At 38.9% G+C, this 13,922-nt stretch overlaps 1 protein-coding gene across 1 annotated transcript in view; it reads right to left on the reverse strand.

The window, feature by feature from the left end:
* Nucleotides 1–13,922, reverse strand: part of nop14 (NOP14 nucleolar protein homolog (yeast)) — a 44,454-nt gene that overhangs the window by 8,276 nt on the left and 22,256 nt on the right. Inside the window, exons 15-16 of the mRNA XM_041257232.1 lie at nucleotides 11,210–11,369; nucleotides 591–738 (exon numbers count right to left, since the gene is read on the reverse strand). Of these exons, the coding sequence (XP_041113166.1) occupies nucleotides 591–738; nucleotides 11,210–11,369 (308 nt within the window). The remainder of the gene's footprint in view (nucleotides 1–590; nucleotides 739–11,209; nucleotides 11,370–13,922) is intronic.

A 13,922-nucleotide genomic window follows, 5' to 3' on the forward strand; every position in this document is an offset into this window, starting at 1 on the left:
AGCATGACAATGACCCAAAGCACACAGCCAAAGCTGCACTGGAGTGGCGAAGGAACAAAAAGGTAAATGTCCTTGAGTGGCCCAGTCAGAGCCCCGACCTAAATCCAATCGAAAATTTGTGGCATAACTTGAAGACTGCCAAGGTACTTGACAGAGCTTGAACAGTTTTATAAAGAAGTTGGTCAAATATTGCCAAATCTAGGTGTGCAAAGTTGGTATAGACCTATCCAACAGACTCACAGCTGTAATTGCTGCCAAAATGTGCTTCCACCAAGTATTAACTCGGGGTGGGGGGGAGACTTATCCAATTATGATCTTTCAGTTTTGTATTTTTAATATATAATTTCTCAATAAAAACTTTTTCCCCTTAACAGTGTGGGGAAAAAATCCTCATTTAAAATGCATGAAACTCTGAGGCACTGACAACAAAATGTAAAAAAGTTCAAGGGGGTGTAGACTTTCTATAGGCACTGAATATAAATTCAAAACACTAGTACTTCTAGTTCGTACATAACTGGCAAGCAAGCTGGGGGTGGGGGATGCTTGGTTCACATACTACATTAACAGTGTTGCATTTAAGCATTATTTACCTGTAGCTGGGTAGGATAGTTTGCTGTAGGGAGGTGTTTTGTAAGAAGGTCTCTTATTGGCTGAAATATCTTGCTGAATGAAGGTAGTGACCCAAAGAATGATGTACACCTTTTAATGAGGTCTAAACAGGTGTTTAAGGAGGAGAACCTGTAAAGACAGCATTTCAAATGTTACAGCAACATCAATACAAAGAGCAGGACAACAGGTGTAGTCCCAAAGGTTTTCAAATCCATTTTACTACTCTTACCTTCAGATACATATTATAAAACTGGGGTTCTTTTTTTGTTTTTTTTAATACCCGTATAAATCACTACTCAGGTTAAATGACAGGCCAACTGTTCACACATGTGGAAGACTAAATCAATCTGAGGCAGTCACTACAAAGACATTCTGGGATGGCAACAGTGTTCATGCTGGCTTGATAATTACATGCAATGCTCAAGTGTAAGTCAGTGCCCTACACACCCCATCTCAACTGTAAATACCAAATTAGAAATCTAATGCTTGTGCTTAAAAATGTCCCAACCAAGTCTCACTACAACTGAATAAGTGATCTATGTAACCTCCTATACTGTGGGTTCCATGGAAAACCTCTTCAGCATTGTAGCAGTTGTGATGCGTAATACTGCAGTGCGCCCTGGGTTACTGGTCAGTGGCTGCGGAAACTTTTTTAAATCATGTGTCAACTGCACTTGTGAAAAATCCCCCAAAGAACTGCCAGGTGGTGTGTTTTTCTTTAAAACTAAAACACCATGGCTGTACGCCAGATTGTGTTTCAAATCATGTGGCACTAGCAACTTTTAAACAGGAACTGCAGCTAACACTTAAGAAAAATATTGATATTAGAAAGACATTGCTACAACTTAAAAACAAACAAACAAACAAACAAAAAAAACCCTAAGATTTTGTCTTACTTTGGCTAGAAAACAGAATCCGAAGATTGCCTGTAATATGGTTTCTTTGTAGGATGATGAGCTCTACACACAAAATGAATTCTTGGTCTCCATGTTGCTTGGGTCAGGAGAAACAAAACCAATCTCTTATGTTTTGGCTCCATAAAAACAAGGAAAAAATGTGTTAATGGAGGTTAGGATATAGGTGTGTGGAGTTCATCATCCTACGAAGAAACCATATTACAGGCAATCTTCACTTTCTTACCTCGAAACCACAGGTAATGCAGAGTGAGTAAAAGTAGGCCGAGAGCAAGATACATCCAAGCTATAAATGTTTAATAAAGGTCTCGAAGGAGGCCCAGGTAGCAGCATTGCAGATGTCCTGAATTGGGGCAGACTTTGTTTGTGCCCATGTAGTAGCCACTCCGCTGACTGGACTTTGATAGGTCTGGTTTCTTTTTGAGGCTGTAATAGAACTCAATACAGGATGGGATCCAGTTTGAAATTGGCTGTTTGGCTGTTTGCCCTAGGTTTGTGAGCTAAAAAAAGATACACAATTATCCTTATGGTCTGACAATCGAGGGTCGTATGATCAGCAAACATGACATGATCCAAATCGAACTCAATCGTACAACTTCTTTCAAATTTGCCTGTCTAGGCCTGGAAAGTAGATTTTTTCTTTGAAGCAAGCAAAATATTAGTTAATATTTTCTGATAGCCCCTGGCTCTTCAGGGGCTACCATTCACTCTCCAAGCAGCCACTCGCAGCAATGAAGGATTGTGGCAGAGCATCTTCCTGTTGTTCTAGGACAGCACATCACGGCTCACTGGTAGGTGCAGAGGCTTCGCTACAGGCATTTCCAGGATCTCTGAGAAACAAAACCTCTTGGGCAAGTAAGGGGCTATTAGGACGAGACTGGCTTGGTCTCTGCTTACCTTCCTGACCACTAATGGGGATTAGTGGCAGGGGCAGGTATGCATACATTAGGCCAGTTGACCATGACCATAGAAGTGGAAGAAAAAGAAAAGCACCTGCGTTGTCTGCTGTGGCAAAGAGGTCTGCTTCTGGATGGCCTAGCTTGTTGAATACCCAGTGCAAAACATCTGGACAGATCTGCCACGGGTGGGAGACAATTTCTTTTCTGAGTTGGTCTGCTATGGTGTTGTCGAGTCCGGGTAAGTAGGTTGCCTGGATTGTCCTGTACCCCACACCATTTCCAGACTTTGTGCCTTCCTGGTGATTGATGTATTTTACAGCCATGTTGTTGTCGGTGAGAACTAGTACTTCCCCTTTGTTTTAAAACTGGGGCAAAGTGTTTCAGTGCCAGGTAGAAGCTAAATGCTCCATATGATTTATGTGAAGGTGTCTGTGTTTTGGTGACCAAGTGCCCTGAACCTGAGCTTCTGCCAAGTGTGTTCTCCACCTCAGTAGGGAAGCGTCCATATTGCACCCAAGTGAAAGAACTGGCATTCACCTCTATTACGTGTTACACTTCACTATGACCAGAAATAAATAAAGAAACACTATTGCCGTGTGATACTATGAAATACCCACACAGCACGAACTACTTTAAGTGCCACACTATACTGAAGGCTATGTTTGTTCCTGGAATTGTGTTTCGCAACCCTTACTTCTGAGCTACAAGTTGAAATTAATACAGTGTACATTCCCAAAGGGAGTGCAATAAACATATAAACACACACCAAACTACTGTAAAGTAACAAATGCACTTCAACTGACTGGACAATCTTGCATATATAAATGTATAAGCTCTTGTAAAGAAGTCAGATTCCCTTATTAACCAAAATCAGAGCAAATTACCAGTTGCATTTATTCGCTCTGCAATATGACTCCACCCTTGAAATGCAGATTAGAAAATATTACATACTGTGAGGAAAGGAGACCCACTAAGGGGTCTGCTAACAGGGGGTATTATTGATATTATTTGTAAATATATACAGTTGTATGCAAAAGTTTGGGCACCCCTGGAAAAAATGTATGTTACAATGAATCTTTAAGTGAACAGAAGTTGACCTGACCTCTACATGGTACAAAGTTAATCATGACACCTTTATGCAAATTTTAATACAGGATTACTATTTATTTGCATTTATTACAGATTCAAAATAATAAACAAAAGTGAACATGGTGCGTGCACAGGTTTGGGCACCCTGTCACTTAGTACTTGGTAACACCTCCTTCGGCAGATATAACTGCTTCCAAACATTTTCTGTAGCCAGCTAAGAGTCTTTCTATACTTGCCTTTGGAATTTTTTCCCACTCTTCCAGCTCAGAAAGATTCTTAGGTCTCCTTGCATGCACTGCATGTTTGAGATCTCCCCACAGATTTACAATAATATTCAAGTCTGGGGACTGTGACGGTCATTCCAAAACCTTTCTCCTTCTTTCTTTAAATATTTCATGGTTGATTTTGAGGTATGTTTTGGATCATTGTCTTGCTGAAATATCCAATCTCTTTTCAGCTTCAGTGTCATGACTGACTTTAGGACATTAGCTTCTAGGATTTGTTGATATTTAGTTGAATCCATTCTTCCTTCCACCCGCACAATATTTTCGGTTCCACTGGCTGCCATACAACCCCAAAGCATAACAGAGCCACCCCCGTTCTTAACAGTTGGCAAGGTGTTCTTTTCTCGAAATGCTTCACCCTTTTTTTCTCCAAATGTACCTTCTTTGGTTGTGGCCAAACAGTTCAATTTGCGTTTCATCAGTTCAAAGCACATTGTTCCAAAAGGCTTCAGGCTTGTTAAGGTTTTCTTTTGCATACTTTAGACGCTGACTTTTGTGATGAGGTCGTAGAAAAGGCTTCCTTCTGACAACTCTCCCATGCAGATCCTTGTTGTGTAAGGTACGCTGTACTGTGGACCTGTGAACAACTACTGCAGTGTCAGCTAAACTGTTCTGAAGGTCCTTTGCAGTGACCTGTGGGTTCTGTTGTGCAGATCTGATCAGTTTTCAGGCAAGTCTATGTGATATTTTTCTTGGTCTTCCAGATCTGGCCTTGACTTACCTGTTCCATTTAACTTCCATTTCTTGACAATGTTTCCGACCGTTGAAATTGCTAGCTGGAAGTGTTGAGAGTTTTTTTATAGTTTCCTCCTGTTTTGTGAAAGTCAATTATCTTATTTTCAAGTCCTCAGACATCTGCTTAGCGGAGCCCATGGTTGTTGAAAGGCAGAACAACCATCAGCGTCTGACAGATTAGAAGGTATGAAGTTACTTCAGAGTAACAGTTCAACACTGTAATTGACTTCACCTGACTAACTGAAGCCCTAACGAGTGAATCAATTTTTGTGGGCTTTAGTATTTTTAAGAAGTAATCAAGAATAGTCCAAAAGGGTGCCCATACTTTTATATGCACCATGTTCACTTTTGTTTATTATTTTCAATATGAAATAAATGCACATAAATTGTAATCCTGTATTAAAATTTGCAGAAAGGTGTCATGTTTAACTATGTACCATGTAGACGTCAGGTCAACGTCTGTTCACTGAAATATTCATTGTAACATACATTTTTTCCAGGGGTGCCCAAACTTTTGCATACAACTGTATATAACCCTTAGAACTTTTCCACAAATAACACATAGTACAGTTAGATTTTTGTGTTTAACTTTACTTTTATTAATGATTTGTCAGTTTTTTCATCTCAATAAAGGATCAGAACTGGGAAGTCCCCACTTGGTGTTCCCGATGTGAAAGTCACAACCATCTGGCTTCTACTGCAGCTCCCAGAGATGCAGAGGGAATATGGAATGGTGGGGTTCCAGGAAGAAAGGAGACACCTTTGTGTACGTCTCATGTGAAGTTTTGTGTCCCTTACCAGGTAGACTCCTGCTGCCATGAGCCTCAGCAACTGCTGTGCTACTGGCTCCTATTTTGAGCAAGTGACCTGCCAGCTAACGGAATGTCGCCACCCTCTTCTCTGTGAAATACACGCTTCATGTGTGATTTGAACTGGACCCCCAAGAAGACCAGAGACTGCAGGGGATAGAGATGATTTTTCTTTGTTGACCAATAGCCCAGGACCTGAAAAAGGGGAAGCGCCTTTTTCCTGGAGGGAGCCCGTACCAGCCAGTTGTCTATGTAGGTGTAGACGTGGATGCCCATACGAACACCAACAAACAAAGGCGTACGAGAAATGTGGACATTGATTTATAATGATGTGGGTTTTTATGGCGGAGGGACACTGACTAAGGGACATCCCAAACTAAGGAGCATGAAACAGCAACAACTGGAATGGCTGTATCTTTGCAATGTTTGACTAAACAAAATGTATATTTATTATATGAATAGTATACTGTACAGTATGTTACATTGTTATAATACCTATTCTAAGGTCAGAACTACGTTGTAGCATATAAAATGTAAGCCTACTACAGTAAAGAAATCTTATATCAGTAAACTGTTATTGTTTATTTGACGTCAAAAAGACTTTCTCTGTTAATCCAGATTAGCCCGAGCAAAAAAAACATTGTCACAAACTCAACATGTTGTTCTATTTTCAACATCTAGCTGACATTGATGCTCGAAAAACTTGTATTTAAAACACATCCAAGAAAACTAAATTTGACTTGGCTCTGTTACAACTGTATCTAAATCTTACTGGTAACGAAAAAATGACAGAAGTCCAAACCTGGCACTGTGTGTGGGCTGAGCTCCCTAAAAGACAGCTGCTGTGGAAGCCACTCTCCCTCTCCCTGTGTTGCTGTCTCCTAGCAACAGTGCTGTAGGGGCAGGGCCTTTCTTACAGAGGCTCTGATCAAGACTGTGAAGCTGGGGATAGGGATTGCTGCCTAATCAAAAAGCTAAATTTCCTTGAGCAATGGGCCTTGTCTTTTCTTTACAGACCTCATAGGAGGACCTCTTTTTAACGATTACAACACTATTCTGAATTCAACATCTGTTATTGGTTACATATTCCGAAAAGACTACAGTAACAGTCACAGAAATGTCTCAGAAACCCTCAATGAAATCTTCTCTCGCAATGCACGGCAGCCCATATATTATTATATATTTATATGCGGAGGGGGGGGGGGGGTCCAATACATTCTGGTCTCAGGGCCCAATATACCTACGTTCGAGTTTGTAATATCAATTAGTTACGTAACTAAAAACAGGTGAGATCACTTCATTTTACCAGGCACAGGCTGGGGTGGGGGATGGTTTCAGGACTTGTTTACATAATAGAAATTATGGAGGTTAAAAAGTACTGCATTGGTAATTATACAATACAGATGTGTATACAATTTGTATACAAGGTTTTCATCAGCTTTCCACAAAGAATGGCACTTTGTATTAAATATAAACCAATGAACATAAACTGCTAAACGAGCATCACATTCCTGTTCTCAGGTCATCAAGTGTCTCAACATTGAAAAAAGCTGGAAAAATGTTTCATTCAAGTTCCTTCATTTTAGGTCTTGAAACAGCACACTGAATTGAGTAAATGTATGCACTCCTTGGCCACTATTGATGTTGGTTTGTGTCCCTCAAGGGTTGGACAATGCACCGTGTTGCCTTTTTGTCACTTTCCCCCCCCCCACTGCTTAAGGTACTGAGATATGTCAACCACAAACACCAGGTCACAACCTCTGAGGGTCAAACAACCACCACTTCAGCATGCTCCCTCTGCTCAGCCATCGGACTTCACAATAAACAAAATCACCACACTCTGATTCAAGGTCTTTCAACAGCTCTTTAAATTGGCGGCTATTTAATCCTCTACTTTTAATAAAGTTAATGCTTAATACTACCAAAACATCATGTGCACAGATTCTCTTGGTGAACGATGCAGTAACACACTATCATCTTACTTGAATCAATACTGAGGTGGTTCATTTCTTTCTTGATTAAGGCAACAAGTACATTTTGTGATCCAACCATAGCTGGGGTACCATCAGTAGCAAGACAACCAATTTTTAAAATAATTGAAGCCTGTGCACTGCCAATGTAAACTTCTCAAAAAGATCTTCACCTTATGCGGGGCCATGCATTGCTATTAAGGAGAGTAAATACTCACATCTCAAAATCTGGTGCGATTCCAAGCACAGAAATAGAGAGCCGGGCTGTATTTGTCATGTCTGTGGCCTCATCAATAGCCACAGGGTAGAGCTAAAAAAAAATCGTCTTGAAAATCTTTGAGACATTTCAATATTCTGAGCCATATAGTGAATTCTATCCAACACTGTCCTATGAGAAAAGCTCACACTCTCAAATAATTTATTTTCTCCCTGAGCCAATAAGGCGGTGATTGCAACTATGCATTCCTTTACAAACTCTCCTTCTATAAGGCGATTAGAAAGTAAGTTTAGCATATGATATATGGTTCGTTGATGTGGTAAACTTACTTTCTAAATCGCCCTGTATATGAGGTTTAAGTTAAGTTTCTTTGTCATGAAGGACTGAATTCATTGCAAAATATTACACTAAATGTTTAGTTTATACAGACATGTGTGTCAAATTATAAAAGCTATACTGTTTGATTACTGAATTCCAGTTAATTGTTCTGTATTTTTTCTAAAACATACATGCATGCATATATTGAATCCAGACCTGAAATAGTTGTATGATTGCTGCACGAGTGTGAATTACAGTGTGTGCATTGGAATAATTGCACTGCATAAAGCAATTGATAACATTGCACTGCTGCGTTCTGTGATATTTTAATCTAGATCTTTACTGAGATAAAGAACAGTAAAATTACAATGAAGCCCTGAACTGATCTTTCCTTTAATAAACATGTACTAGTTTAGAAGTACTGGTTTATGATAACTTACGTTGCACAGTGAGACACAGCAGTGATCTGAGGCGCTACCTTCTCATTTCTGAAGTTTTTGACGTTGAACCTGAAGTAAAACTCATTTTACTATTGCAATGAATCACAAATACTATTGTATACCAATGCAGATTTTTACCCCATTTCTCTCCCAATTTGAAATAGCCAATTGTATTATTTTAGGTTCAGCTCACTGCTACAACCTGCACTGACTCGGGAGCAGCGAAGATGAACACACGCGGTCCTCTGAAACGTGCGCCATCAGCCGACCATTTCTATTCACTCTGCAGGCCTATCATGCAGCCACCTCAGAGCTACAGCGTCAGAGGACATTGCAGCCTTGGGCAGCTTACAGGCAAACCAGCAGGTGCCTGGTCAGTCTACAGGGGTTGCTGGTGCGCAGTGAGCCGAGGACACCCTGGCTGACCTAAGCCCTCCCCACCCGAGCGAGCGACGCTCTGCCAATTGTGTGCCGCCCCTTGGGAACTCTTGTCCACGGTCAGCAGTGGAGTAGTCTGGATTCGAACCGGCGACCTCCAGGCTATAGGGAGCACCCTGCACTCCACAGGGAGCACCATGCACTCCACACGGAGCGCCTTTACCACTCGGGAGCCCCTTCAATCTTGTTTTTTTTATGTAGGTTAAAGCCATGACTACGGGCCATCTCTCCATCTAATTGGCGGGACTTACATTATAAATTACGAGGACATGTCACAGACGCCACCATTTCAGCCGAGTTCACTGCGGATTCATATAGACACTCGTCCATTTGAAACTTCTGTGTCTCCGGTTCTACACGTCCAGGAGTGCTGACATTTGAAAGGTAAGATTATTTTCTTTCTTATTGTTACTGTTATTTTAGGTAGACCGGAAGAGACTTTGGAAGCTGTAGCTAATATATTATATTAATATCTTTGGTTATGTGCTTTTTTTTTTTTCTTAGGTTTTCAAGAATAAAATAACCACACAGCATATGGATGGGGATGCCTATTTCAATCCCTGTTTCGTCCCACATAATTGCTAGGCTACTAAGTTGTTATAATTGAGAAGTATGCTGTTCCTCTATGTTGCACTACAAACACAGGAGGAAATGCTTTTTGTTTTTTTATGTAAACATCGAAAGATTTAAAAAAAAAAAAAAAAAAAAAAAAAATCTTAATGATCATGACAGTCCTGCCCTACTTTACCATGCGCTCAGATGTTCTGTAATAAATAATAACTTGGTATATTGTGGAGTATCTGCTCTATTAAAAGTACAGACATCAAAGTCTGCAGCTTTGCTGTGCTGGAGTTAATGAGGCTGGAGGAGCTTTAACTGACCACTTTCAGCATCCAAAACCAAAACTTGTCTGTCTGACCCTGGCAGCCCTACCGTGGATCTTTATCTTATTTTTAAATCATGCAGGCAATACAGTTAAGTGGCTAATGATTCCCAAGGACAACACTACATTGACTATTGTACCACTACTGGCAGTCACACTGAGGAATTGTGTGTGTGGGTAACACAAAAAACAAATATTCCACCCAGTCATTCAGCATTGTTAGTAAATTAATCACATTTAGGGTACCACTGAACTTGAGACAAATTGCTCATTAAAATCCTGGACACATTTAAGCAGAGATAATGATCTATTCAGGGATACCAAGATATTTAGTTAGCAACTCTCCACCCCCAAATAAAACAAGATGACAGCATCCAAACAGATGGAAAAAGGCAGATACTAAACCTGTCCTTAAATCTGGCTAAAGAACGGTAACATTAAGGTTGGTATCACACTGCACCAATTGCTAACCAAAAGAAAACATTTCATACGTATATATATATATATATATATATATATATATATATACCAATATTATATATATATATATATATATATATATATATATATATCATGAACAGAACTTTTCTTTATACCAGATTTGTTTCTGTTGTTTAACTGTCAATCAACTAATTCATTTTAAAAATGCTGCAAGTCTGTTAATACACCTAGAGAGCAAAACAATCCTAAAGCAGATAACATCTTGAGGAACAACGGTATACAGTCCATTATGTTCGAAAAGCTCTCTGGCGCACACTGCAGGAAAAATAAATTACTGGTTTTACACTTCCATGAAAGAACCATTAACTCTGCTCTGTATCAGACAATTCTTCAGGAGAATGTCAGGCCATCCCTCCGTGAGCTGAAGCTGAAGCACAGCTGGGTCATGCAGCAAGACAATGATCAAAACACACAAGCAAGTCTACAGCAGAATGGTTGAAGAACAAGAAATTTAAAGTTTTGGAATGGTCTAGCCAAAGTTCAGCCCTAAACCACTAAAATGTCACTGAGTTAAAGCAGTTCTGCATGAAGGAGTGGGCTAAAATTCCTGCACAGCGCTGTGAGCAACTGATCAACAACTACAGGCAGCGTTCAGTTCAATTACTGCTGCTAAACGTGGCATAACCAGTTATTGAGTCTAAGGGGGTGATTACTTTTTCACATGGGGGTATTAGGTGTTGCATAACTTTCTTTAATAAATAAATGAAATAAGTATTCATTTTGTGTTATTTGTTCACTCAGGGTCCCTTTTATCTAATGTTAGACTTTGGTTGAAGATCTGACAACATCAGTGTCAAAAACATGCAAAAATGTTCGGGACTATTTTCTTAGAACGTCTTTACTCTGTGGAAAGGTACCCGACGAATCAGTACAAGTTCAAGGTAAATATAAGTTATATAAACAATGGTACAAACTGTTTTCTAATAGCGATAGTGCCCTCATGATGATGGCTCTACTGTGTGTTAGTTGACGCTGACTTTCGTTAGTGCCCTCACCTTTGGCTCGGGACACAACACCCATCGCAGTTAACTATCACACGGTAGAGCCATCATCGACAGGCACGATCGTTTAATTGTCTATCTGGTTTGAAGTCCTATTCTTACCTGAAATGGTCTTTTTCTAATTCATCCTTAAGCTCCAGCCCTTGAACAGCAGACATTGGAAGACACTTCTTCGTCCAAGACTCAGACACCGTTTCATCTTTCACAACTAACAAGTTGCAACTCTTCCCCACTGTCTTGAAGGGGGGAACAACTGTGTAACCTGAAAAAAACATTAAGCAAAATCAGTAAGAGGATGTAGTATCATTAAATGTTATTATATAATGCATGCAAAACTGGCAACAATGCATCCCCCACCAGTAGTTCTTTATTTATCTGTACCAAAACAGACAAACAAGACAGATATTACTAGTGCCATTTGGATTGATTAGATTGGGATAAGCATTAACCAGATCATTACAATCCTTCATTAATTAAAACTGGAGACACAGCCTACCACCAAATAGTTAACTAATATAACCTCAGAACTTTCATCCACCAATCAGCACTACCATGCTGTAGTTATAAACATGTGCAATGTAAGGAAAACAAAACTAAGTACTCAAGGCAAATAAACCAATAAATTCAAAAAAAAAAAATTTAATCTTCTAATCTGTAGACCATAGAATCTATAGATCTGGAAATCTGAATTTTAAAAAACAAGTACTGCAACTAATACAGCATGACCTTATCTAAAGAGTAACAGGGATCCAAAAAAATAGAGCGTTGATTGAACTTTCCAAGATGTTTCTACAAATTTATTAAATAACTTTTCTGTAATTTTTTTTTTTCAGTGTCAAATACTTTAGTTTTATCTTGTATCTTTTAAATCAGACCCGATACATTATTCAGTCGGGGCAGTATAACACTTATTATGTAATCCTGTAGGACAACTCTGATGAACTTTTGAGACTCATTCTACAGTAAGATGTGTAATATATATACATTAGTGATGTTAAAAGAGCAGAATGACTGTGCCATCCTGACTGTCACTGACAGTACAAACAAAATAAAAAAAAAAATGTTGCGTATTCTAAGCTCTTGCCACAGATCACTGACCATCGGGAACTTGACGCTAAAACCAGAACAGCCAGAATATGTTGCATTTTACGGTGTGGTTTTGGAACTGGCAGCCATCAATGCTTTGGTTTTGTACAAGGAGTGCACCAGCAACACAATCACTCAGGGACTTCATTTTGCAGATAGCCCTGGAGCTACAGTAGAAACATTTTGGTAAGAGACACGAAAGCCAGCTGGCAAATGCCCCTCAACCTTCAGCCAGCTCTATGCCCACTGACACACAGAATAAAAAACAATGCCAGGTTGCTAAATGCAATAAAATCAGAACTTTTGATGTCTGCGCCCGTTGAGAAAAGGCAGTCTGTGGCAAATGCACTGGTACAGTTGAAAAAGACTGTTTTGTGCTAGATTGTACTTAGAAAGCTGTAATAGAACTCTGAACAGACAGCCAGCCTTTGAACCGTTTCACTCAAAGCGCTTTCACGTTGCATACGTTATATTTTTTTATGCTATTTTTATAACTAGTTGTTTATGTTTTATAATGTTATATGTGCATACAGCTTTCTACACCTGTTTACACAAGTTTATTGCGTAAAGTTTATTTTATTAGTTTTTCATGTTTATGTATATGTGGTCTTTTTGAAAAAAGAAAAAAGTTTAATTTTCAATGTAAATACAGTGTTTCTGCTCGAAAATGTTATGTATGATGTTCATAAATAAAAATATTAAGTTATATCAGATTGTTTATTTTTCATTTTAATATCAAAGCCGTTTTAAAATGGAGCCACACATTTTGCAGGTGAAGTGACTGTATGTAGTCCGAAACCTTGGGCATTCAATCAAAATGCCCTGAAAACTTAAAGAAAACAATTTAAATGAAGCAATAAGCTCAATAATTAAGCTAAAAAGGAAGTGAAAAGGTTATCTTTTTTGTGAACTCCAATAAACCTACGTTATCTTTCCCCAGTCAAATTGTAGAGTGCTAAATAAGCACGGTAACTTACCATAATAAAAAACAGTCATGAAAAAGAAGGTAGAACATGAAAAGGAGCAAACAGATATAGTCAATGAAAGACAACACATTATTCAAATTCTTTATCGTATTATATATTTAAGGTAAGGCAAGTTTATTTTTCCATTAAAAGTGCTCCCGGTTATAATGTTCTTGCGCTCGACTGTACACAATTCCTGAACAGAGAAAACTGGCATTATGAGCATCAACAATTTACTCAAAGCCTCCACTAGTGTTTTATAGTATTAGAACAACCTTGACTTGCATAAAGAAGCCAAAACATATTGAGTGAAATAGCTTACATCACTTGATTTTCAAGGTGTGGTATCAGGACTTAAATGATGTGTAGCAGTAAGAATACATCTGTTAAGTAAGGGGAACAAGACTAAAATGCTAAAATATTCAAGCTATTTCACTCAGTGTGTTTCCTTTATGCAAGTCAAGGTTGTTACAATAGTAGAAAACGCCAGTGGAGGATTTGAGTAAATTGCTGATGCTCATAATGCATCAGAGTAGAAAAATGCAACATGTAAAACTTTTGCACAGCAGTGTGTGTGATATATATATATATATATATATATATATATATATAAACACACACACACTCACATTTTGTTTTTCAAAATAGCCTAAAATAAACATTTTATCCAAAATGGAAGCTTACATTAGTAATTATGAAGACATGTGATTTATGGGCATCTCTTCTGCAAAACTCTCTGTGGCAAAGTGCCCGCCCCTGTGTGT

The sequence above is a fragment of the Polyodon spathula genome, chromosome 1, assembly GCF_017654505.1.
Source record: "Polyodon spathula isolate WHYD16114869_AA chromosome 1, ASM1765450v1, whole genome shotgun sequence".
Classification (NCBI taxonomy): Eukaryota; Metazoa; Chordata; class Actinopteri; order Acipenseriformes; family Polyodontidae; genus Polyodon; species Polyodon spathula.